Here is a 27,140-nt window from a genome sequence, read left to right on the forward strand (position 1 = left end):
TTGAATATAGAATTGTTAGATAAGGTATAAGTTAACAATATTGCTTTCGATGAGGTTAAAAACACTCACCTCCAGCAATATTTTTATAGGGAAGGGGCGTATGTAGCGAATTTGTTACTCTATATGAAATTTTAGTGCATAGATCTATGTTCGCAGGGGGGCAGATAAGGAAGATTAGAGACAAGAGAGGATAGCAACAGGGGGACCGGATTTATTTGCATATGGAGGCTGATTGGTCATATGCAGATTAGCATAGCCCCAGGATTTCAAAAGGTTGGGAGACAAAATGACAGTTGGGAAGAGCAGGGCTGAACATTCTAAAGGGGCGGAGTTAAATTCAAAAAGGAGGGGAGTTAGAGAGAGAGTTTTAAAAAGGAGTTAGTTGAGTAGGGATTGCAGTTTGTGAAGGACAGAGAGTTAGGGATTCCTGTTCATGAATGGTAGTTAATAAATCCTGTTAGTAAAGTAAGCCGCTAGTCAAATAGAGTACAAGTTTTGAGAACTTAAAGAAAAGCCAGTGGTGCTTGAATCGGAAAGTAATTTTAGTCCTGTATGTGTAAAGCAAATACCATCTTGATAAATGAGAAACATTGAAAGCCTATTTCAGGAAAGTGCAACAAGTATACTATATGTGACTGAAACTTAAGTTTGCAACAAAAATAGTAATTGTAACTACAAACATTGGAGCCTGAAGTGTTTGAATAAACTTGTTACTTTATTTCATACAAGAGAGACTCAAGCCTGTGATTCCAAGCAAGGAGGCTTCTGCTTTATAACACTCATAGCAATTCAGATATTAAAGATTTGACAGAGGACTGCACATAGGTGCATGCTTCTTTACACAAACTGGTGTCCTCCCTCCCTGGCCTTACAATGACCAATTAGCTAAGATAAAGTCAAGGCTCATGATTTCTATGTTATGTATCACATCACTATGATATGTATCACATCTCTAGAATCTTATGTTCTAGGCATGGCTACTTGTTAAGAATACATGTCAAAACGAACACAGAAATGGTTCTGGTGAACTGAAGTGATTCTGTGTATTGTTGAAGGCTTTAATGACTGGAATTACTGGGTTGTTGTGAGTTTTCCAGGCTGTATGGGAATTGAAACATTCACACCTACCTCAAACAGACAAGAGTTCTTTCTCCCACCCTGGACATTCCACAGATATATAAACCCAATTTTCCTAGTTTCCAACAGACCTCACAACTTCTGAGGATGCCTCTCATACATGCGTCAGGAGAGAATGCTTCTGGAACATGGCCATACAGCTTGGAAAACTCACAGCAACCCTGAAGTGATTCTGTGTGCTAATGTTACCTGAAAACTAAACCAAGTTCTTATTCAGTACAGCACATAGTGGAATATGATGTATACATAAACATTGGACTGATCCCATAACCAGAGTTCTACAAGCCAGGAAGATTAATGAATGACACGATTTCAGCAGACAGGGGAATAGATAAATAGTTGTCATTTTATTCAAGTTGCAGCACATTATCAAATACTCTTGTTCAGGAACTTCTGATTTCTTATCACCATTTTAATTGTTCAGAGATTTTAGATAACAGTTAAGTAAAGTGAGTTTACCAGGTACTGTGATGTAAGTCATACCAAGGGAGGAGGGAGTTCAGTTAGCACAGCGATCAAACCACAATCAGTAACAATATTTTCCTCCAACAGTTGTTTTTGAAAGCACTGGTTACTCATTAAATAATAAGTTTCATAAGGACAGAACAGCTTGCCCATTGTGACACAGTCTGTAAAGTACCAAAATACAGTACAATACACACTGTTTCATGCAGGTTGAGTTGGTGAGGGGAGGAATGCAAAAACCAGTGATCTAGACATCTGTTAGATCATGGGCCTATGAAAAATGCACATCCGTACAAGTACAGAATAAAACTCATGCAGTTTACCTTCTGTGGCAGGAAAGAGATCAGGGCCTTCACTCTTCGTCAAAGCCAATTTTCCTGTTCTCAGCAATACTTCTGCAAAGCTTTCTGAAGGTTTGTGCTGGAATGCAGTGTAGGAAACTTCATTCTACAGAGCAGAAATGTTAAGCAATGTTACAAGCTTTTAATTTCGATGTGATTTTTGTACTCTGCTCCTTGTCTGCAAATATAGCATCCCTGCTTGACACCCACTAATTTTTCAGTAACATGCAAATCAGAACGATTCACTATTTAGTGAAGATAATTATTTAACCACCGTAACCAATTTAAACATTCAGACCCAACTGATTATTGCCCTAAAATGAACTGGTTTTGACATCTTTAAAAGAGTGCATTTGAAACTTACTTCTGCGAGGTATGGATTATCTATCAGAGATTCATAGAATGGATGACAGCCTTGTTTTTCTATCGCTGCATTTGCTCCACTGGTGCTTTTTAATACATCTCCAAACTCTTGACCCTTTCAAGAGCAAAACACCGAGAAACAAGATGTTAAAATGATGTGGCCTCTCACAAGAAATGTGAACTTTTCATCAGATATGAAGAGAGATTGTACCGCAGTGTAGTTGTGTGGGTAAATTAGAATCTATGCTGAAATATTTAAGGTAAAATAATTAAATACTCAGTAATATAGATACGTAATGTTTCCATGGATTTTCACTTCACCCTCACAGGCCCACTTTAAAAAAACGACATAATGAAGAACTAAGTACAGAAAGACTTCAAGTTACAAACATTACAGAATTGCAGACATCCAGCTTACAAACTAGTTACAAACAGGAGTGAGACAACAGGAATTGAGAGGAAATCTACCCTAGGAAGGGAAATTCACTCATGGAAGAGTTATCATGGGGAAAAGGGGTCTCTGCTGAAGCTCTAACACCAATCCTTTTTTCCACAACCAGCCACACCTTCAAAACTCCAATTGCCACAGAGACAGAAAGTGAGGTGAAATCTTCTGTTCATGGGAACAGACAGCAAAACAAACACCGCTATCCAAAGACAGCAAGCTAGATAGATATCTAATATTAAGGATGAACATATAGTTACTTCTTACATGTAATGGACGAAGGTAAGTTAGTGACTTCTTCCACCACTGGCGATCACTAACAGCATGCAGCATAGCTTTTGTGGTCAGTGTTGTATCAGAAAGCACCTTCATAGTTTTAGATGTGGTCCACTGCAGCAAGTCAGTTGACTGACTAGAGAGCATATGGTTGTCAACCTGTGAGTTCATGCAACACACAACCCATAAGGATTAAATACAGTCTCCCCAACACTTTTTCTTTTAATAGAACTGGAAAACATGCATTAAAAGTTTTCAAATTACCATAACAGTGAAACCAATTTCAAACTTCATGTACATTGTAAGCACACATTTAGATAAAGGGCAACACAAGCACATATAATGGATAGACACTGGATTTGGTACTGAAAATACTTGGTAGACCATGTTTTTTTCACTGAATTAAAATTAACATTGCAGTTAATAGCCACTTATATTGTACACTGTCATAATTGTTCTGTATTTTACAATACCAAACATAGTTACTATATACTTTGATGTAGGGTAGCTGAAAAAGAGGAAAGCTGAAATATCTTGCTATATTGCCATAATAATTCAAGATTTCTGTTTTATTAGTCACTCAAATATATGCTCTAGGTGATTAACCGCATTCTTCTAAGATCCAAAACACCACAATGCTGAAGTGCTGTTTGATGCTTTTTAAAATGGGCTGTTGTACTAGTTGAGAATATTAATTAGCACTATGTGCTTAAGACAGTAAGATATCAAGGGGCTAAATGAATCTTTAACTGATGAAATCAGTGAAGGGTTGCTTTGGGAGCTTTCATTCCCAATGGTGAGAAGGAAGTTAGAACATAAAGCTTCTGATAGTTAGCAGTCAAAAAGTTTCATTTCTAACACTTTGAGGTTATAGTAGTTGATACTAGAACATCAAAAAATACTGCATTAATCAAATGGATCTCAGTTTATGTAAAAACCTGTTGCAATTACATGCTTGTTTTGCACAAAAGAATATACTTTCACATTACCAGGGAGGGTGTGTGGGTGGATGTGTGTCGGGAAGGGTGTGTGGGTGGGATTTGGTATGATAGTCTAGATCAATGATTACCAACCTGTGGTTCAAGGACCACCAGTGATCCACAAGAATGAAAATATTGTCCATGGCCTAACCATTACTACACTGTTGCCTCAAAACCCACGTGACAATGAGAGCAAATGGTCTCGCAAAACCCTCTTATAGTGCCAAGGCAATGGGGATTTCGGGAGGGGAGAGGCTGACTACCTACAAAAGATTACTACTACCACATTAGCTCTATATTATTAAATATGGTTTTCTGTGGGCAAGCAAATGGCGACTACTGGATTGCATATGTTCTGTATCAGAAACAAGAGCTGATGTGGTCTATCCAATGAAATTTTCTGAATCAGCATCCTCAATAACCAAACCAAATCTAAAGTTGACCAAAAACTGATTTGTAACCTTTTTGGTACTAATGTTGGAGAGTGGTCCTTGGTCAAATCGTGTTAATGTTCCCACATTACATTTAATGAAGAATTTCCTGTAATATAGAATTGTGATTTGCAATCTGCAGTTTTTGTATTTGTTGTTATAGATATCTGTGCATGTTGCACTTACACACACAAAGTGGTCCCTGGTCAACAAAGGTTGGGAACCACTGGACTAGATGCTATTCCAGAAGAAGGAAGTTTCCCTCTGTCAGAGTAGTTTGACTTGTAAACCCAACCAAATGTGTTGTTAAGAGTTAGCCAAGAACCACAAATTCTTTTGACACAAACTAATGTCATTCTAAAATGTCCATAAAACATTACTTATGTGATTAATCATCTCTAAAAACCTTCTAGACCCAAAAAGTTGTCCACACACAACAAATTTAATTTGTAGAATTGCCCCAGACCACGTAAAAGTTCATCAGCAATTCATTTTAAGTATCCTGATGAAAATGAAGAAGAGATAAAGGGCTATACACTTTAGAATATCACCCCATCAACCTATAGGCATAGCCAACATGAGGCATAGGATAGCCAACACGCTGCTGTGATGGAACCGAATAGAGTCCCCCACTTCTAATTTCATTAGTTTAAGAAATTGAAGGCAGCCTCTCTGAGCATCTGAGCAGTATGGGGGTAATTTTGTATGTTTGTTTGTTTTTTAAACAAACACTGAGATCACTTCTTGTCACTTCTGGTTCTGAAGAAAGAAAGGTCCCTTCTGTGCTTAAATTGTGTATGGGAGGGAATAAAAAATATATACTTAAAAATGGGTGATGTAGCCCTCAGAGGTCCACCAGAGTGTGCTTATGGTGTACACAGTTCAGAAAGTTTCCCATCGCTAATGTAATGAGTGAGAGAGAGATTGCGTCAGCCTCTGACATGCCAAGACTGTTTCCACATCTTCGGATATATCCCAACAGAGATAAATGGCTCAAATCAAACCTACTCACATAAAAACTGAACAATCATAGACCCAGATTGCACAGCTGATCCCAATGTGTTATTCAAAACCTGACCATGCAAGATTGCCATGCAAACATTAAATCTCCTATCAGCAGATTGTGCTTAAATTTCATAACATTGAGGTTATCTAGAGACATGGAAGGCAGGTTTGGTGTCCTGTGCTCCTGTCCATATATATGTATGTAGGACAGAAGTGAAATATATCATAACATTATCAGAGGTCAAATGGAAAATCATGAAGGGTGTCTCCTCTGGAGGCATAAAAATGTAGGTGTCGGTACCAATTAATGATGTGCTCTTAAAGAGCAAATTCTGAATATGAGATCATATTTCTATGAACACTATTCCCTTGTTATTCCATGAATTTGGATATGAACATCACATATTACGTGATAAAGAAATAATACATGATAATGATCGAGGGTTCAGAAATCATGAGAGAAATACATTAAGTAAAATGTACTATTACATATTTTAAAAGAAATAACACTTTTGCATCCGACAGAAAGCTTAAGTGTGAGGCTTTCTATCATTAATAGTTATAAAAAGATATAAAGGGAAGGCCTCCTACCAACCACTGAATAATCATTTCAAATTTTTAGTTCTTTCTTCCCTAAATAAAGGACTGCATGCTGAGCAAAATATGGTAACATTTCCACTCTCCTTAGAAAATAAATGGGAAAAAGATGCAATGAGCTGTATTTAAGGAAAGAAAAAAAATATATGCTACTTCTCTGAGCTAATTTTATTCTTTTTTGAACAAGTATGGTTGATGAAAATGATTTTCTTTTTCTTGTCTGCAACTATAACCCACACTAGCAATTGATGTTGGAAAAGATCATTTCTATACACATGTTTGAGAAAATGTAATCAGATTTCTGAACAAAGAAGGCTGCAGCCCTAAACATACTTACGTAGGAATAAATTGCACTGGACTCAGTAAGTGTACATAGGATTGTGCTATTAGACCTCTCCTCTCCTTTTCTCTCTCATTAGAACTTTATATTCATGCAGGAGTGGCATTGATGTGAATGAGGTAACATACCAGAGTATTAAAGGAGTTTTCTGAAGTTTGGAATTTGAAGTAAAACCCAGAAAGTGAGTCACCACTCCATGTTATGAAAGTCAAAACCAGCCACTTGGTTTATGATTAACCTACCGCACCACTCAGCTGCATTCAATGCTCCTGTATTATTTATAAGTAGTTAGGGACATGAAACTATTGTGGGTCTTCACAAGAATCTGAGCTTTCCCAACTCAAAGACCATTGTCCAGTATCAATTTACACTTGTAGCTCTTTAATATTCAATCATAAATATTGTTAGGTTAATTTTTGCAAACAGAAATAGCAAAATGCTTTATGAGCCTTCTTAGTGAGGCAGCAGCAAGTTGAAACCCTAGCAAGAGATCTACAGTAAACATAAATGTAATTGGCTCAATGCTGCAATGCAGGAAAGCCAAATATAACTAAACTTACAAGTAAAATTCAGACTTTTCATCCCCATTTTTCTTGCTTTCTTTGTATCCTCTTTTCCTGTTCAACATTAACTATGGAATGACATTAAAACAAAATCAATACTAGCATCTCTATGCTTTAAACATATGTTTAGGGCGTAGTTTAGGGATTCTCAAAATTTGATTAGTTAGATGTTTTGTATTTCAAAAGCCTCTGCCAGCATGGTCCACAATGACAGATTTCAGGATCAGAAGTCCAAAACATATGGAGGACCAATGGTTTAGAACCACTGGTCTGGTTACAGTCAACACTGCCAGAATTTAAATTGACGTAAAGATATAACAGAATTTGCATCACTTAACACTGAAAAGAAGGCAAGATGAGGAAATTTGCTCGTAAGAGTGAAGATATAGAAGAGAGGAGGAGGGGTGTATGAGCCATAGTTAAAATAATAGTGTAAATATTCTCAAATGCCTGACATTGTAGAAGAAACTGTCAAATGCTATGGTATCTTCCATACCTGTGCAGTATAAAAATGAACAACATTTTTGCTCAGCAGCAAAAATAGTAAAAAACAAAACAAAACAAGAAGAATAAAATACTATTTTTGGCAAAAAGTATTGCACTCCCTCTGCATATTTAGTGAACAATATTTCACAAAGCTAAACATATTTCAACGAGAAGAAAAATATTTATACAAATTTTAATTTCTCCTAGTCTTGCTTAGTCAAGAAAATGTTCACCATTCAAAAATTGATTAAATGACCTTGCATACTGTGGGCTAACCAGCAGCATCCAACTCAATCTGTCTTCAACCATGTCAGTCTTTGAACTTTATTGCAAAAGTCATGTCCAACTTGTGGTTAGAGTAATTTCAAAAATGCAAAAATTGGATTTTGAAGACTTTTTTGCATCTCAAGAATGACTAAAAACTTACTTGTTCTAACATTAATGAATAACACATTTTATAAGTATTCTAAATTTGACACAGACATGATTTCAATGTATTACAGAAGAAGAGCAAGTGCGGGCGGCAAGCAAGAAAAGAGGCAATTAAAGAGAGATTCTACCTTCTTCCTAGGCAGGTCTCTGAAAGTGTATATCAAAAGGAACTTTTCAAAACATGGCAGATCATGTATAATGGAACATTGGGACTTATTTCTCTGCAAAAGCGCTTTTACTTATTATTTATTTATTTACTACATTTATATACCGCTTTTCTCTGCCTAAGGGAACTCAGAGAGGCTTCCAACATTATAAAGGCAAAATTCAATGCTGTACATACATGTGAAAAAACAAAAGATAACAGCAAGACAATAACATATAACTATAAATTAACCTAACCAAATTAAAACATAAACATAAAAGAACATTTAGACAAAAAGCATAACAAATTATTGCTGAAATTGTTATGCCTTAGTTAACTATTACTCCTCCCACCTGCTCAAAAGCCAGGGATAATATTAGACCTTTTCCTTGACTATAAGTGGAAGACCAAGCTCTGCCGCAAATACATTATGCCCAGCTTGGGGGAAGAGAGGACTTTGTTTTTTGATCTAATAATGTGTTAGAACTTACAAATCAAGGTAGTTACTATTGAATAACATACAAAGAAAGGACCACATGTTCCCCATTTTGGATAAAGAATAGTAATGGAACATGACTCTAGATCATAGCAGACTTCCTCTTCCCTTTCAACATGGAGATACTGGGAGATAGGGCCATTGAGATGACTGCAAATAACCTTACTGCTGCATTCACTCAAGATACTTCTAAACAGAAAATTAAAAGGGTTTAGGGCAGCCTAAAACATGGAGGAATCTGAATAAAGAGGATTTGCTAATGAAGTCCAATGTCATGCAAGTGCAGCAGCATCAACACAACTCTTCCCTCACTGTCCCTGTGAATTTTTCAACCATATCAGAACTAGTTTCAAGGAACATTAGGAAAAGGAGATCACCTCCCACTCATGTGTCCATTGGATTAAGATGTTCCAACAAAAATCTGGCATTGGATACTGTCCATCAAAGCTAATAAAGAGCCAAAAGTTGGTTGAAAGACAGATATAAACTTAAGAAGCTGAAAAAAAAGAAACTGCAAAATAGGGGAAAGGCACAGAAACCTGGCCAGGAAAATAAAATGAGAGAGAAAAGAATATTCAAATGACTAAGAACTTACCTCATTTCCACCTATGTGACAGACTACCATTAAAACAACAACAAATTAAATTAAAAAGAAGACACTATCCTAAAAAAACAAAAAAAAAACAAATTGTTACCTCAAGAGATGACTCTGTTTTCATTCCACCTGATGACCTGGATGTACTTATGTTTTCTATTTTTTCAGAAGGCCGTATTTGATAGTTGACAGCATGGTAAAGTATCTAAGGATGAATTCATAATGGTTTGTTAAACTATTCATTATATATAGAAAATGTTTACCATCTCCCTTACATATGGTGCCTTTTTACCCACCCACCCCTTTGAAGAAAGGAAGGTACAAGCAAGCAGGACCTTTTCTTTAAAAATTAAAATCACAGAATCAAAAAATTGGAAGAGAGCACAAGGGCCACTCAGTTCAATCCCTTAAATTGTTTTGGTAGTTTTAGGCATGTAAAATGTTTGCTCATGTTTTATGTTGTTGTATTTCAATTTTACATTTCCAAAAACTGTAAAAAAAAAGAATTTCTGTAGAAGAAATAGATAAACCATTACAATCAAATAGACTAGACTGCGCCAAACACACAGAAATAGAGATATAGGGTGAGAAGGTGGAGATAACACATGTTATGCATTTCAACAAAATGCAAGGAAAGGATGAAAAGTGTTAAAAACATAATTAGCTGAAGAGCAGAAAGGAATATGATGGAAATCCATCATTCCCACTTGAAGCAAGAGAAAAGTTTAAGGAACATATAAAGTTTTAAAAGAATATGTAGTAATTTGAAGGCTTTCATGGCCAGAATCACTGGGTTGCTGTGAGTTTTCCGGGCCGTATGGCCATGTTCCAGAAGCATTTTCTCATGACGTTTCGCCCACATCTATGGCAGACATCCTGAGAGGTTGTGAGGTCTGTTGGAAACCAGGCAAGTAGGGTTTATATATATGTGGAATATCCAGGGTGGGAGGAATAATTCTTGTCAGCTTGAGGCAAGTGTGAATGTCACCACCTCTGAGGGTGCCTGCCACAGATGTGCGCAAAACGTCAGAAGAGAATGCTTCTGGAACATGGCTATACAGCCCAGAAAACTCACAGTAACCCAAATCCATCTATATATATAATAAAGAAGAGTGTTTGTTTGTATGGGAAGGACAGAGGTGCGGAGGGCGGAAGGTGTTTGTGCCAGCGTTCTGATTGGCTGCCGCTGTGGTGCTATTTGCATATGGTCTCTGATTGGGCAGCTTCAATAGGAGCCCCTGGTGGAGAAGAGGGTTCATGGCAGAAACGGGGCATGACAGAAGGAAATTTGCATATGGTCTCTGATTGGCCAGCCTCAAATCCAACATTCCGAGATGAGAAAGAGAGGAAAGGAAAGGCCGGGGGCTGGGTCAGAACACTCCCAATACAGACCGAAATAGGCACACAGAGCCCCCATCACCCACTCCACATCCTACTGCAGTTTGGAGGAGTATGAACCATGGATGATGGGACTTGCAGTACCACCACTCACATTCTGAGACCGCTGTTAACCTCATCCAATGACTGATCAGGACCAAACATCGCACAGAGACCTCTCATGACCCACTTTACGTCCTGGTGTGGTTTGGCCGGGGATGGACCGTGGATTATGGGACTTGCAGTACCTTTGCTCAGTTCTTGAGACCACTGCAACCCTCATCCAATTACCGATAAAGACCAAACTTGGCACACTGAGTCTCCATGGCGCACTCTACATCCTGGTGCGGCTTGGAGGAGGATGCACCTTGGACGATGGGACTTGCAATATCTGCACTCCCTTCCTAAAACCATTATAACTGCAAACAATGATGGATCAGGACCACAATTTACACAGAGAGCCCGCATGACCCACTCTACATCCTGGTGCGGTTTGGAAGAAGTTGACAATGGATGATGGGACTTGCAGTCACTTCACTCACTTCCTGAGACCACTGAGACCCTTGCCAGTGATTGATCAAGACCAAACTTGGTACAGAGAGTCCCCATGACCCACTCTACATCCTGCTGTACTTTCGAGGAGGACAGACCATGGATGATAGGACTTCAAGTACCTCCACTCTCTTCCCAAGAGTGCTGCAACCCTCATCTAATGTCCGAACAAAACCAAACTTGGCACACAGAGCCCCCATGACCCACTCTACATCCTACTGCGGTTTGAGTAGGGCATACCATGGATGATGGGACTTGAAGTACCCCTACTCGCTTTCCGAGACTGCTGCTACCCTCAACAATGACTAAACAACACCAAACTTGGCACATAGACCTCTCATGACCCACTTCACGCCATGGTGTGGTTTGACTGTGGATCGAGCATGGATTATGGGACTTGCAGTATCTTCGCTCAATTCCTGAGACCACTGCAACCATCATCCAATTTCCGATAAGGACCAAACTTGGCACACCGGGTCTCCATGATGCACTCTACATCCTGGTACGGTTTGGAGGATGATGCACCATCGACGATGGGACTTAGAGTACCTTCACTCACTTAGTGAAACTACTGAGACCCTCATCCAATGACTGATGAAGACCAAACTTGGCACACAGAGCCCCCATGACCCACTCTATATCCTGCTGCTGTTTGTAGGAGGATGGCCCATGGACGATGGGACTTCAAGTACCTTCACTCACTTTCTGAAAATAATGCAGCCGTTATCCAAAGACCAATAAAGACCAAACTTGGCATACAGAACCGCCATTACCCACTTTCTCTAATAACCCGGGCAACGCCGGGTCCCCAAGCTAGTAGTAGATAAAACAGAAATAAAACTGCATTTGTGTTAAGTCTTCTCCAATCAATCAGTTCTTGCAAATTATTTGGACAGGCAAGACTTGTTCTGGAGTGACTGCATTTGGACAGCACTCAAGCTTCCAAATGTTGTTGTAGGGAAACAACAAGCCATCTGCATTTGGTTGTGAACTAAAGCCACGAGAAAGAAAAAGGAAGGGGCAAAGCAAGGTTAGATGGCAGTAATGTATCAGCCTTTCTATTGAAGATGTTTTGCTGCCTTACAAGTCACATGCTATCACAAATCTGAACTATTTTTCTTCTTTAGATGTTTGTTGAAAAGCAACAAAAAGGCATCATGGTTTGACAGGGTCTTTTTTTCTTCTAACATTTTCTCTGTATTAAACTCACATTATCTTTTAAATTGGTTAGAAGAAAATTTGAATTCTGTTCATGCTCTGTAACAAAATAAACAAGTTTTATGCTGAAGTTCTAGTTAAAATATTAACTATGCTCAAGAAGCAAGATAAACTATGTCTACAAATATTGCTAGTGCATTGTTCAATATTTCATTCCATTAGTTCATTAGTACGTTTGCACAGAAGAATAACCTTTTTAAAGAAATTTTAAAGGAATATTAAAAAATGGAATACGAACCTCCGTTTGCAGAGTACGACTTGCTGCCAACAATGATTCTATAGCACTTGGGGGACAATGTGTCAAAGCGTAGGCTATGAGTTCTTGCCGAACCGATGTGTCTTGGTAACCTTCAGATTGTCCTAACTGGCTGCAAACATCCCAGCTTTTAGTGTAGCCTGATTTATACATTAAAAAACACAAACATTACAAGAGCTTTCCCCAAAAAGCTGAAATTACATCAAAGTAAGTGTTAATCTTTTGGAAGACCAAGCATTGGTTTTAGGATGAAATGAATGCATCCAGGTTATCAGAGTTTATCCCTTTTCTATAATAATTTAGTACTCGATCAGATACTTGATCAGATTTGGTTTTAAAGTACACACAGGAATAAATGTGTCCTTTGTTTATTATCTGTAACACAATAGCTAACTGTATGTTTATCATCACTCTATAATACAAATCTTTCCAAACATTCAATGTTGGTGACACACTTTTTAGATACATATTATTTCAAGACAGAATAATTCAGTTTTACTAGCAAACCAGAGGTTAAAACAACCTCTTATAAGTGATACAGACACATACATACATTGTAATAGCAAAATGTACGAGGATTTTAAAATATATAATTTGCAATATATTAACATACATTTCCAAGATTTGTGTCATTTTCCCTTATGTTCATACAACATTGCAGGTAACATACTAATGTGTTGTGACACAACACATTTTGGAAAGCATACATTACCCCTCCACTCTGATCACTGGTTAAATACATTTTTCAATAATTCAAGAAGCAATAACAAATAAACAATCTCACTCAGCTTTAGGGTTGATGAATGGGGAAGCGGGGTAAGGGATTGCCAGATCAGTTGAAGGACATCTGATATCCATATTGAACTAAATTTAAGCACCATTTTCTACTACACATCATGAAATTATTTTAGGGTTGTGTGTATGTCTATATGGGCATATGGGAGAAGAATGGACTTTACCTGAAGCCATAAGCTCCTGACAGTGCATATTTGCTGCTTTGTAATCCTGTAATCGTAGCGCTTGTTCCACTAAAAGAATCAAAACTTGTCCTTTTCTCTCCATCTGATCATCACCTTTTTTAAATAAAAGTAGAATATAAATATCTGGTTAGATAAATAACAAAGAATGTGCCAGGCAGTTTTAGGGGTCAAAATGAGGTTGTTGTCCCCAGTGAAATTGTTTAAAGTCTCCAAATTTCTAGTATTACTGTTACTTAAAATCTCACTTGAGCAATTAAAGTACAGTTTATACATCAATGGGAAAGGGACACACAAAACTGCAGAGAGAGTTAGAACGCAGCAAATATAAGAGCTCTGGTATAAATGATTTTCAGTGTCTCACTCTCTGGGATGCTACAAATTTGGAGAATGAAGTACACTTTCATTTGCAAGAGGTCAGAATTCTTATTGGGGGCAATGTCTTCATTTTGATCCCTTCTCATAGCTACACCCCTGGGCAGCCATACAAATTACTTACAAAAATAGGCTTCTTAAATGCAAGAGGAAACAATGAATAAAAAAAAAGTTTCAGTTTGTTTCAACCTAATATTCCGAACTGGCATCTTTGTTCATTTCATTTCACTGAGCTGAATAGTATCTCCCATAGCTATTAGCCAAAGTGGAGCAATTTGAGGTTTTTTTTGTGATCTAGTTAATTAGCTTCTGCCCTCAGTTCTTAACTGTGTACAAATTTTTCACAATACTTCATTTCAGGCTCCAGTACAAACATTTTTGGACCTTAATTTGAATAAACTTCTTGCTTCACAAGACAAGTTTTGTTTTGTGTTAAATTCACACATTTTTTGTCCAAAATGGTATTTTCTGTACAAAATGTAATATTTTTGCAGAGCACAACTAAAATATTATTTTGAATACTAATCCAGACTAACACAGCTATGTCTTTGAATTCTACCTAGAAGTTAGTGTTATAATATTCATACAACAATCTGATAAATTAATATTAATGTATAAACAAGAAGATAAAACTCCAAAATATGGGCCTAATCCCACCTGCAGAAATTTCCCATCTTTTGTCCAAAACATCTTTTGCCCTTATCTCTGATCAGTAATTGAAGATAACTACCTATTTTAAGCCTGGAAATATTTTGCATGGATTAGAAGGTTTGATTTACACACTGTATGTAACAGGGTCTCTGTTGGCCAATGGGTAAGGCTTTGCATGGAACAGGAGCACTGGTTTGCAGGTTATTTTATTTATTTATTTATTTAACATATTTATATCCCGTCCTCTGAATTATGAAGCCGACTCAGGGAGGCTTCACAATGCATTCAATGCCAACAACAGTAATAAAGGATAAAAACAATTAAAACATAAAATTACTAAAACACTGTTTAAATCATGCAGGTTTGAAATCATAATCCAGGTCAGTCCATTGTCATACACACAAATTGGGTCTCATTCTAAATTGCTGCCTCTACTGTTTGAATGCTTGGTCCCATAACCAAGTTTTGAGTTTCATTCTAAAGGACAAGAGAGAGGGGGCTGATCTAATGTCACTGGGTAGAGAGTTCCACAGGCAAGGGGCCACTACTGTGAAGGCCCTGTCTTGTTTGCAGATCAGCAAGATCAGCAGATCAGCAAGATCTACAATGAACAAAGTCTGGTTTGCAGGACAGAAATTTAAATTGTGTCTCTGGATCTGTCCTCTTCTCTTAACCTCTTCCTCTGCTGTTATATAGCTCTAAAGATCCTCCTCAAAATGAAATCTTACCCTGGTGCAAAAATGTATAGTATTTTCAAAAGGTTTCATTCAAAATTTGTAGGTATAATCTACAAATAACATTTAGAAAGGTAAAGTAAAGGTAAAGGTAAACCGTGACATTAAGATCCTCATCTCATTGGTGACAGCCAATGGGGGGTGGTGCTCATCTCCATTTCTAAACTGAAGAGCCAGTGTTGTCCATAGACACCTCCAAGGTCATGTGGCCAGCATGACTGCATGGAGCACTGTTACCTTCCCGCAAAAGTGGTACCTATAGATCTACTCACATTTGCATGTTTTCTAATTGTTGACAGAAGCTGAAATTAACAGCGGGAGTGCATCCTGCTCCCTGGATTCGAACCACCAACTTTTCGGTCAGCAAGTTCAGCAGCACAGCAGTTTAACCCGCTGCGCCACCAGGGGGCTCAACATTTAGAAAAGATACAGTAAAATCAGGATATGGGTGTTAGCCTACCTTGAAGTTGAGATATAACCAAGGGATGTGCCACCATTTCTGGATCCATCAATTGTTTGATTTAATGGAGCAACTTTTTAAAAGTATCACAATTGTAAAAATACAACAGTACTTTACTGTGCTGAAAATGTACATGGGTATGAAATGTTTATTTTAAGAAGAGATTAAGAGATTTTAAGATTAGAAACATCCTCACTACTCTTGAAGACACTCAACAGTTGAAATGACACATATGCACTTAACAACTAAAGAGGCTCTACCTTTTTCCTAAAAGATTTAAAACCGCAGCAGGGAAAGGAGTGATTACACAATTGCAGTGTTCAATCCTTTTTTCAGGCTTTTCAAAAAATACTGTTCTTCAGGTGCTGTCAGTCAGAGGCGAGTTATTTCCGTTTGAAAGAAATGCGGGTATATATGGATGTGGGAAAAATGGCTTTTTCTTAATTGAAACTGAGTGGTTGCTCAAGATAATTTAGCAAAAAGGAGAAGAAAATCTGTGAGGAAACAGTGGGATCTCTCCCTTTGTGTTTCACAAGAGCAAAGGTATGAGAAATGGTGGAATTATTCTGTGACAGGTTTCATCTTCCCAATACTCTCTCATTTCGGTTCCTGTTACACTGATGCTTACTGGTATACTAAAGGGTAACTGTCAATCCCAGCATGACTAGTGAAGCTTCTACAGCTCACAGCTTGAGTGATCCACACCCCCCTTGAGCTTCTGTAGGTTTAACAAAGGAATCATTTTAAGTCCTATCCCCCTTTAGATTTCCAACATCCCTTTTTTTTATTCTTGCAGTCAAACCAGCTCACTGACGATCTCACTGCCCTTGATTTGGTAAGATTACTAATGTGAAATTGATTCCTAATGATAGCTCTATTCTTCATGTGCCTGACAGATAACAATTTAAGCCATTAACCCACCAGAAGGGACAAAAAAGATCGTGAACCTTAACTGTGTCGGTTTTCTCTTCCCTCATTGTCATTGCTGATTAACACGGATCAGCTGCTGTGTCAAAAGCATATAGTAGCATTTGGATCCAGAAACCTGGTTTCCTCCACAGTTCAAAGAACACTGGCAGGTCCTGTTGTTAGCCAGCAAATCAATGATGGTTTCCCCTCATTTGAGAAATGTGGTTTTTGTTTTTTTTAATGTCATGTTCTTTCTAGCTGATATCACGTCTTTACCATCTTTTGCACTTATATCTGATTGGTGACAAGATAAATACTCTGTTTTAAGTCTGGAAAGGCTTTGCATGGATCAGAAACTCTGATATCTACACTGGGAAGGTTCTGCATGAAAATCTGTTGGACAACTGCTGAGGCTTTGCATAGGTTTTGCATAGAGAAGCTCTTTTTGAAAGACTAGGAAGATTGCATTGTTTTAAAAAAAAACCCTCAGCTTTACAGATTAGGATTTACATTACTACATGGACCTTACATTACTACATTGCTGGATGAGAATGTACTGGTAGCCTCAGATGCTACGGTCATTTTTAAAATTTAAAACAAAACAATATTTGCTACAGCATGCACTGGCTCTGAAAGTGCCATGAAATCCTGGATGCTGTCTATTGACAAATTCAGAGGTTATTTATTTATTTATTTGCTTCATTTCTACCCCACCTTTCTTGACCCAGGAGGGGATTCTAGACGGCTTACAAATCCAGCAAAAATTCAAAGCCACACAGGTAAATAATAAAACACATCTCATAAAAATATAAACAATCTAAGTATATAAGCAATTAAAACACATAACAATATATCAAACAGATTAAAATCACATATAAAATGCCGTGTCATGATCTCATGTCCAGGTAAAATTCTGTCACTCCAGTTAGCTTCCATACACTGGACTGGAGTTGGCAGTACAACCAAAGTCCTTTACCTGTCCACATCTCTGAAGAGAAAGTATAACTGTTTTTTTTCCGTGTCAGGAGCGACTTGAGAAATGGCAAGTAGCTTCTGGTGTGAGAGAGTTGGCCATCTGCAAGGACATTGCCCAGGGGACACCATCCTGTCGGAGGCTTCTCTCATGTCCCTGATTGAGAAGCTGGAGCTGACAGACAGGAGCTCACCCTGTTGCCCGGATCTGAACTGCCAACTTTTCGGTCAGCACTCCTGCCAGCACAAGGGTTTAACCCATTGTGCCACTAGGGGCACCTAATAACTGCCAGGAACACAGAGATCAACTCTGCTTCTACCCTTTGTTGTTATATGCATTGGGTGAACCTATCATGGGGTTCTGTTGGCAAAATTGGTTCAGCAAGAGTTTGCCATTGATTTTATCTAATGGTAAGTGTGTGACTTGTTAAAAGTGTATTTCCATAGTCTCTGAAAACAAAGTCGAACACTCAAACCATTATGCCACACAGGCTCCCCTATTGTTGTTCAAACACATGTGCTCAAAAGCACTAAAGCACTATGATGTAAGAAATTCTATTCTAGAAATCTAATCTTACTTATTAGAACTAGCAAATATAGACCTTGATCTAGTCTATTCAAATGCTCCTCACTCTCATCTGGGGATCTGACAAGCAGGTATCCTGCACATGCTGTTACTTTGCTACCATAACACTATGACATACCTAGAGAGAAATGGATGAAGCTTATATCTGATCCTACAATGTAGCTGGTGCTCAGAAATAACCTATGGCAGTTACAAAGGGACAGAGAGTCTTCAATCACTTTGAGGTTCAAAGCTGGGGCAGGGGGACAGAGGGTCATATTTTTTTATCACTGATGCCGTGCTGTGTTTCAAAAATACATCATGAGCTCAGGACCAAGAAACATAAAAGAGGCGACAAAAAGAGACATACAAAGAGGTTGTTCATATTCACTGCCAGCCTCAGTTGACTTTTCCCGGTAGCCAATGGAGAGAAAAAAGTCTCTGTTCTTCATCTAAGCCAACGGTGCCACCTCCATCTCAAGCTCGGTTGGACAGAACATGAGAGCAGCCTTCTCTCTTGGTGGCTGCCCCTTGACTCTGGAGCTTTCTTCTGTTCAGGGAAGGCAGAATGGCCACCTCCCTGCTATCCTTTCAGTGGCAAGCTAAGACCTTTCTTTTCAGGAAGGTTTTTAAATAAAAAAAAGCTTTTTTAAAAGATTGAGCCAGGGGGTGAGATGGGGTATTTGATACATTTTAAATAGGTTTTCAACTGTTTTAATTGTTTATAGTTGAACTGTGTTTGGTGTAATTTTATTTTAATGTCTATAGTCTTTAGGTTTTATACTATACAGTATATCATATTGTTTTAGCAGTGTTTGCTGCTTTGAGCCTCTGTTAAGAAAAAAGTGGCAAACAAATAAATATACTACTACTACAAATAATAGGTGCAAAACTACACCTCCCATGATTGCATAGCATTGAGCTATGGGAGGTAAAGTGATGACAAACTGCATTAATCTAAAGGATAGATGCACTTTTAGAAAAAGTCAGTTTCTGCACAAAGGATGCACTTGATTGGAAGAGTTAAAAATGAGTGTGTACAAAAACAAATAAAATCTGTCACATAAAGCTCCCAGAGAGATAACTCTTCCTTATAACAAATGACATATATTTACTTATTACAAAAAAAAAAAAATATTAAAAAGAAATCTCTTTTCACATTCTGGACAGCAAAGTCCCTTTAACTGCTAATTCTCAAAATTGCTAAACTAATTTATTCCCACCAATATTCCTGTCATTTTGAAGCAAAAATTAACCAACAAACAAAAAACGCCCTTTCTAGAATTAATGGCTCAAACAGCAAAGCCAGAATACAATTTGTGCCAGGTCTCTTCAATGTTATGAGGCAATAAACAAAACATAATTAAGCATCATACTGGAGACTGCTTTGTGAAAGAGAAATAAATTTCCATTCATTTCTGAGATTGCCAGAAAACTGGATTCTCAGTTTATATCACAAAAATATTGTTCCTTTTTTGATGGCTGTAAAGAAATATTTAACATGGGAGTATCAACAAACTTTCTTCAAATTGGTATGCATTCTAGATGGATAGGTAGAACTGCAACTTCACTGCCTACCAGATTATGGGAGGTTGATAGATAATGTGAATTAGGGGATTTTAAGGGCTTAGGAAATGTTAAGACTCAGTTCTCACACAGCCATACATGAGATAGTGAATATGAAGTCAATCCCTATTTCACTGCAGGTGGGACTGCATGGTGACGAGCCATATATGTCCTATGTTCCAGTCAAGCAAGTGACCCAGGAACCAGATTGTTGGTTTAAGAGCTTTCAAGAAGTTAATTCAGTTCATGTCACTCACAGGACATTCAGCAGACTGAAGGGAGAAGCAATAGAGCTAATCACCAAGGAGGATTGAAAGAAACAGAATTGCCATAGAGATTTAAGGCCAACCATTTGAAAATACCAAGCATCTAATTAAGTCAGTGTCTGCTACTTAACAAGCACTGGGAAGAACACACTCTCTCTTCGCTTCTCTCTTCAGTCATTGAATCATGATAATGGGTCTTTAGCATCTACAATCTCCTACTGAGTAGTAGGACCTCCCTCTGCTTCATTCCCCACCTCCTCAAGCTCAGAGAAATCATGATTATCAGAAGCTGTAAACTCCTGTCAATCTACCTCCTCCTTGTTTGAACCTTCCAACTTCAAAGGGTGATCTGTAACAATGTACACTACTGAGCATTGCCTGGGAAAATGTGGAATTAATAATATAAGTGTTGGAATAATAACATTGAAGTTATTAGATTTTTTAAAAAAGCATGTCCATCAAAAGGTATATCTGTTGCATTCCAGGCCAGGGAACACCTCTGTCCTTAACCGCCACATTCCAACTTAAATCAGGAAAAGCAATTTATTGAAGATTATATAAAAAACATTTCAGCAAAAATAGTAAAAACTTCCAAGTCTATATGTATAAAATAGTCCACAAGGTTCAAATGTCCCAAAGCAACATGATATCCAGCACAGAAATATAACAAAACCAGGAAGCATACGGCAGCAATCCTTCAAACTTGGAAGTATGAAACAGGAACAAAGACATGGAACTAGACTTTCCTCCGAAACCTTGGCTAGGACTTGGCAAGAGCTGTTGCCTCAGTTACCAATGTTGACCAGACTGATTGGGAAAGCTGGCCTCTCTAATATACACATGAAGTCATGCCTCTTCCCATGACTTCCTGAAATGGATTTCTTCTGTAACAAGTGCTGCGATCTTCAGAGATTCTGTTGAGCAACACAAAGTTTACGAAAACTGAGCCTCCTATCAATCTGCTCATTATCTTGCAACTCATTTATTCTCTGTACCTGGGATTTCATTCTCAGAACTCATTTCCCAAGAGAATGACTCATCTGCACCATCTTGGCATCTTTCTGGAATGTGACCTTCACAAACTGCTGGAGACAAAGACTGATCATTTTCAGGACTTAAAATCGTATGTTGGCTTGCAGGCCCAGAATTCCCATGCTCAATTCCCCCATTTACATTGGTATCAGCCGCAACCATGGGCTGAACTACAATAATATCATGAATTCAATCTAAGAGCTAGGAAGGAAAGCATTTGACCAGCTTCTCAACATGCAGGTCAATCTGCCTCTTACAATCATCCAAAATAAAAAGATATACAAATGAGCTCCTATATTTATTCACCTCCAAGAAAAGACTTGTAAGATTTTAGTAAGATTTGCTTGCCAAATTGAGATTTGCAGCATATTGCATTGTATAGTATCTTGTATTTTTAAAAAAAATTACAACACATATTTTCCCTAAAGTTGGGACACAAGGCAACATACACAATAAAAGGAAATACCAATAAAAATATTTGTAGCTGGGTTGTATCTAAGAAGTACAAAAAGACATATTTAAAATAGCGTTAAACTATCTCGAAAATGAAAATCATTTACAAAACCAAATTTAAAGCAAGGAATAAAAGTAGTATATAGGTGGTCACAAAAGGAATTCAGATTTGATGGCTGAAATTGCTAGGGAGCTAAAGATGATACAGTAGCTTGTGCTTGCATTTTAAAAGATCACCATTTTTGGTGTCTAAGTTATCAATTTGGCTTTGTTTGGTGAAAATGCTGAAAACAAGCTTGGGGGGGGCACCCCAAAAGAATATCTCCCCTGACCAATACCAAACTGTTTCTTTTATAGTGCATGTAAAGTAGCTTTCAAGAGTACAACTACCTAAATCGTGTAATAAACTCTGGCAGCGCATGACAGCTAATGGACATGCTGACAAAGCTTTAACTACACTGTGTAACGCTTGTCTCCGATAAAACTTAATGGTGTCTATACAATCTATATTTACCAATTAAATTATAAAACAAAAGATCGCCATTATTTTTTCTTCATTTTATGGAAGTAGAATATTGGCCTCTGCTATCGTCATAAGGTCACTGAGGCATAAAATATATGCACATATCTGAATTTTTGCAGTTTAGCTTGGGCATATAATGAACCAAGGTAAATGAGTTTCATCTTCTCACAATGGAAACTAACATTGTTGAACAGCAGTGGAAGGGAGGATGACTTGCTCTTTTAAAAGCGCTGAACTACTCCTTCGTTCTTGGTCAAAGACCTGATGGTGTCAAATGCCAAATCCTAAAATGATTATTTTTTTTTGGGGGGGGGGGGGGGAGAGGGAGGAGAATCTCTTAATGTCACCAGTCTTCATGTAAAGTGCTGACTGGAGGTGTTCTAGCTTATAAAGTGGTGGACTGGACTCATTCCACCTTCTAACTGATATGGGAACATAAGTAAACCACAACTGGACTGCTCTATCTCAGGTCTGCCTCCCCCATATTTTCTTTTGATCCAAGAGAACATAGGGCTTGCATGCTTACAAACATCAATTAAAGATAAATACATCACCCAGTGTTGATTTAACGAATTCAGTGTTGTCTTCATGAAGTAATATGACTGAATTTTAGTTTCTAGTCCATTTCTAGGTTTTATTCAAGGTATTTGTGGTTGGGAAAGGTTTTGTTTTTGTGGGCTCTCTCCTTTGGAAAACCAGTGGGTTCTTCCTATCCTGGTTCCCAGGCTAAGTTTAACTTAAAGTGCATCCACATTGTAGAATGACTGCAGTTTTAGGCCACTTTAACACCCATGGTTTAATACTATGGAATCAAGGCAGCTATACTTTTACAAGATCTTAAGACTTCTTGGAGCCTCACCAAGCTACAACTCCCATGATTTCATAGAATTAAGTATTGGCATTTAAGTGGTGTCATCAGCCAGTCCAGAAATTGTTCAGCAAGTCAACAGTCCAGATAAACAAAGACAGACAGAAGTACAATGGATCATAAATCATAGACATCAGAGAAACAAAAATGTTTGAGAAATACTGCTATTTGTCAAATTAAATCAAATCAAATTGTCAAAAAGACGGGTTGAAAACACACAAAAAAAAAGCTGCCAGGGAATGGCTGGGATATTTATGACCAGGTAATTAAATACCAGGTACATAATTAAGTGAACATCTCCTACTTAATAATCTCTTGGAACAAACCACACAATCTTTGTTTTTTCCTTGAAAAATGTTCTAAAAGTTGCCCACTTCTGATCATTTCTAACTGCCAAACAGTGAAAAAGAGATTGAAAGACACTTGCATCTCAGCTATTTTCAAATGTTCTCTACTGAATTGTAACAGAATATATTTATATCACTTTTATCAAATAAAAAAAATTATTATTAACTTCTGGATAGACATACACTATAATTCAAACAGCATTCCAAACAAACCACCATGAACAGACTGAAAGAGAAACCAAAGTTTCTACTGTTCCACACTTTACTCTTTTTAAAAAGGGTATAATTTAAGAAAGAGAAGAATTATAGAGTTCTTCTAGTCGTCTAAAGCCTGTCGAATGTTGGAATAAACAATTAATTATAACCCCTGTATCTAGTGTAGATGTAGAAAGATATACAGAATAGTCGGATAAGCAGAGTGTTTATAGTTGTTTTTCAGGGAGATATCTCATCTGCGAAGATGAATTTAGGCTAGAAACAGATTCTGAAGATTGCAACTTCTCCTCATGCTACAAGAGAAAAGATTTATTCACTGCTGAGATTTCTAATTGATATTATTAAAAATATAATTGTTCCCATTTATATAATGAAGTGAGCACTGTCATAGGTTCAATGAGAGATATACGTTTAAAAGCACATGCACTGTGATTAGTGATGAATTACTGATGAAGCCATTATCTGTGTTACATTGAGAATTAAATGAAAGCTGGGTTGCTGTAAATTTTTCAGGCTGTATGGCCATGTTCTAGAAGCATTCTCTCCTATGAGAGAATGCTTCTGGAACATTGCCATACAGCCCAAAACTCTTAAAGCAACCCAGTGATTCCAGCCATGAAAACCTTCAACAACAAAATGAAAGCTGTTCAAGTCCTCCCAATAAGTAGAGCATTCTACAGATGACTCCTTTAAATCACAAGTTTGCAAAGCATCCTCAAAACCATCACAGATCCTTATCCTGAAAATCTAATTTCCAGTACAGCACTCGTCTACAGATCCTCTCACAATTCTTGCCCATTTTAAGGGAGTCTAGAGGAATATAAACAATGAAAGTGTTTGCAAGAACCCTTGTCAGAGGAATATACATATTTTCACTCTTCTTCAAGGATATCCAAGTAACTTGTTATGAGCAACACTATTATTCTTAACCTCTTTTTCCACGCTTTCCAATAGAATGGCCTCAAGGAAGAACTGTGCATAAATCTTATTTTAGAGAAGGTGATTTATGTGGGGTTCAATTTGCCCAAAGTCATAGCTGTTATTTTTGTTTACAGGATAAGAGATATATTGACGCTTAATGCTAACAAGTGGCACAAAGTAGTAAATACACTTTCATTGATGTACAGTTTGTTGATGAGAGAAGGTCTCGGCATGAAATCAAAATGAAATCTATTTGCATTTTATGTTAAACAGAAAGTTGCAGTGGTGCAGTATATAACAGCATGTCAAGTCTCTCTAAAGACAACTTAGGATCTTTGAAAAGATCATTGAATGAATCCCCTATGACGTCAAACACTCTCAATATAAAACACCAGTATCTTTCAAAGCAATTTTATTTTACCTGCAACCTTCAGCAAATTTGCAAGTCCCAAGAGCTTGGCAGATTGCTTGTAGTTTGTTGGCAGCTGCAAGAGGCATTCCTTGATAAGGCTGAGTCGATCGGTGCAGAGACGAACTGGTGAGAAAATGCATTACACTAAGGAGCACAGTCACTACAAACAATGCATTTTAGATTGAGGTAACCATAAGTTAAGTGCATAGACAGGCTATATTTGCAAACACTTGAGACCAAAGCCAATTGTAAGTCCCAAGTAGAACAAACCTAGTGAATTAATGGGACTTGGATATATCAATACTTATGAATGTGCCACTGATTCAATTAGCCTTCACTAGTTGTGAAGAGCAATGGAATTTTGCTTTATGGATTCATTTATTGCGGATGGGTGAGTAATCATTTGTTTGACAGTCCAATTCAACATGGGATGAATGAATGAATGAATGCAACTTGTAAGAAAAAAGTGTCTGAAGCATGTCTCAGGTATCTGAAAATTGAATAAACCTCTAAAACAGGTTGAGAGGAGAAAAAACCCTAGAATGTACATCCTATCATCAGAAAAATGCCTTTAAAATCATTACATGTAGAATACGTAGCCAATAGAATTGGAATGTTGCTATTGACTTATTTTTGAAGTTATTCAACTAAGTTTAGACAGTAGTCTTCAAAGGCTCTAAGGCTTTAAAAACTCACAATTGGATTAAAAAATGCTTATATTATTCATCCAGCCCCCGGTGGCGAAATGAGTTAAACCCTCGTGCCGAGAGGACTGCTGACCAAAAGGTTGGCCATTTGAAGACAGGGAGCAGGGTGAGCTCCCATCTGTCAGCTCTAGCTTCTCCTGCGGGGACATGGGAAAAGCCTCCCACAGGATGGTAAAACATCTGGGTGTCCCCTGGGCAACGTCCTTGCAGACGGCCAATTCTCTCATACCAGAAGCAACTTGCAGTTTCTCAAGTAGCTCCTGACACAAAAAATATATCCAGTTGCTAACAGCACCAATCCATTAAAAAGGCCATAAGAACCGAATGCAAGATTGCACCTGTTTTTTTAATTGTCATTCATAAGGACATTATGATTTTTAAAACAAAAACAGAATTTTATTGGGCACTAAAATGGGAATAAAAAGTGTCAATAAAATTAAGTTACACAAGCCCAAATTCTGGAGGCACCTTCAAACAGCTATTAAAAACCCACTTATGAAACATGGCTTAATTGTTCCTGCAAAAAAACAAGAGAAACAGAGGGCTTCTTAGGTTTATGCTAAGTATTTTAAGTTAATCTTGCCTTTTGGGGTTTTGGAAAATGAAGGATAGAAGGAAGAGGCCCATCTGTTTACTTCCTAAAAGCAACTAAGGCTAGTTCACAAGGGCACTTTATAAAGAGACCTGCATCACAAGGGTGTTGGCAGGATGAAAAAGATCAGCATTTCCCCAAAAGCTTCATACCCTGAAAGCATGCACAGCAGATACCATTCTCATGGTGACATAGACTTCTTGCCCGAGCAATGCTCTTTCACAAAGTTCTTTTGATTGATAGTGTATGTCTTCATGCCAAAACCATTTTTCTGAGTGACATCTTGATTTGAGAGATGCAAGGCCAACAGAAATTTTTGCCTCCTTTAAATGACAGTGTAACCTTTCCTACGTGTTGAATGTTACCTTACTTGCAGAATTTGGAACGCCAGCTTGCCCCTTCAAAAGTGGTTTAAACTTTACTATCTTGATGGAAATGTGTGCATATGCATGTTTGTGCTTGTTGACTTAGGGTGACTGTGAATTTCATAGGTTTTCAGGAATACTTAGAAGAGATTTAACCAGTTTCTTCCTCTTAAATTTAGAACAAAGGACCTAGCATTCTCTCATGCAAATGTGAGTCTCCAGGATCAGATAGAATCTGAAGACTTTAGGGTATACATAGGCCTTTCAGCAGAAACACACACATCTAATTTTATTAGTTTGTTGGTGTGTTCTGTAGACAGGAGCCATTTCAATGATTGGTAGGAACACACACAAGGGGCAAAGTGTTTTCCCCATTAATCACCAGGCAAAATTTATAGTTCCTGCTTCTGCTGCTTCCCTCAAAGGTTTCTAAAAGACAGCAGTGATTCTAGGAAACATTGTTTTTGGTCTTCAGGGTGACATCGCATAGCTGTATTCCACCATCATGAAGCCAGGTTACAATGAGGGCAAAATAAGGTGTAATCTTCTCCACTCTTTCACTGACACTTACCAGGAAAAAAGCTTTTATTATTGTTACAGTAACAGTGGAAAGATATTTGCACCCATATAAAAACAAAAGAATGTTGTATATGTATTTACTATATGATTTCATGAAAACTCTCACCTCTTTGTTCCAACTGCCTATATTCAGTTTAACCTTGTCCACAG

General features: G+C 37.7%; 1 protein-coding gene across 2 annotated transcripts in view; it reads right to left on the reverse strand.

Moving 5' to 3' along the window:
• The window catches only part of NBAS (NBAS subunit of NRZ tethering complex), a 209,757-nt gene that overhangs the window by 82,312 nt on the left and 100,305 nt on the right, over positions 1-27,140 (reverse strand). The window contains exons 32-38 of one of the 2 annotated variants that reach the window (XM_067468667.1): positions 24,757-24,870; positions 13,460-13,573; positions 12,483-12,640; positions 9,198-9,302; positions 3,019-3,186; positions 2,308-2,421; positions 1,926-2,049 (exon numbers count right to left, since the gene is read on the reverse strand). In XM_067468667.1, coding sequence (XP_067324768.1) covers positions 1,926-2,049; positions 2,308-2,421; positions 3,019-3,186; positions 9,198-9,302; positions 12,483-12,640; positions 13,460-13,573; positions 24,757-24,870 — 897 coding nt within the window. The remainder of the gene's footprint in view (positions 1-1,925; positions 2,050-2,307; positions 2,422-3,018; positions 3,187-9,197; positions 9,303-12,482; positions 12,641-13,459; positions 13,574-24,756; positions 24,871-27,140) is intronic. The other variant, XM_067468668.1, reaches the window with a different exon arrangement.

The sequence above is a fragment of the Anolis sagrei genome, chromosome 1, assembly GCF_037176765.1.
Source record: "Anolis sagrei isolate rAnoSag1 chromosome 1, rAnoSag1.mat, whole genome shotgun sequence".
Taxonomy (NCBI): domain Eukaryota; kingdom Metazoa; phylum Chordata; class Lepidosauria; order Squamata; family Dactyloidae; genus Anolis; species Anolis sagrei.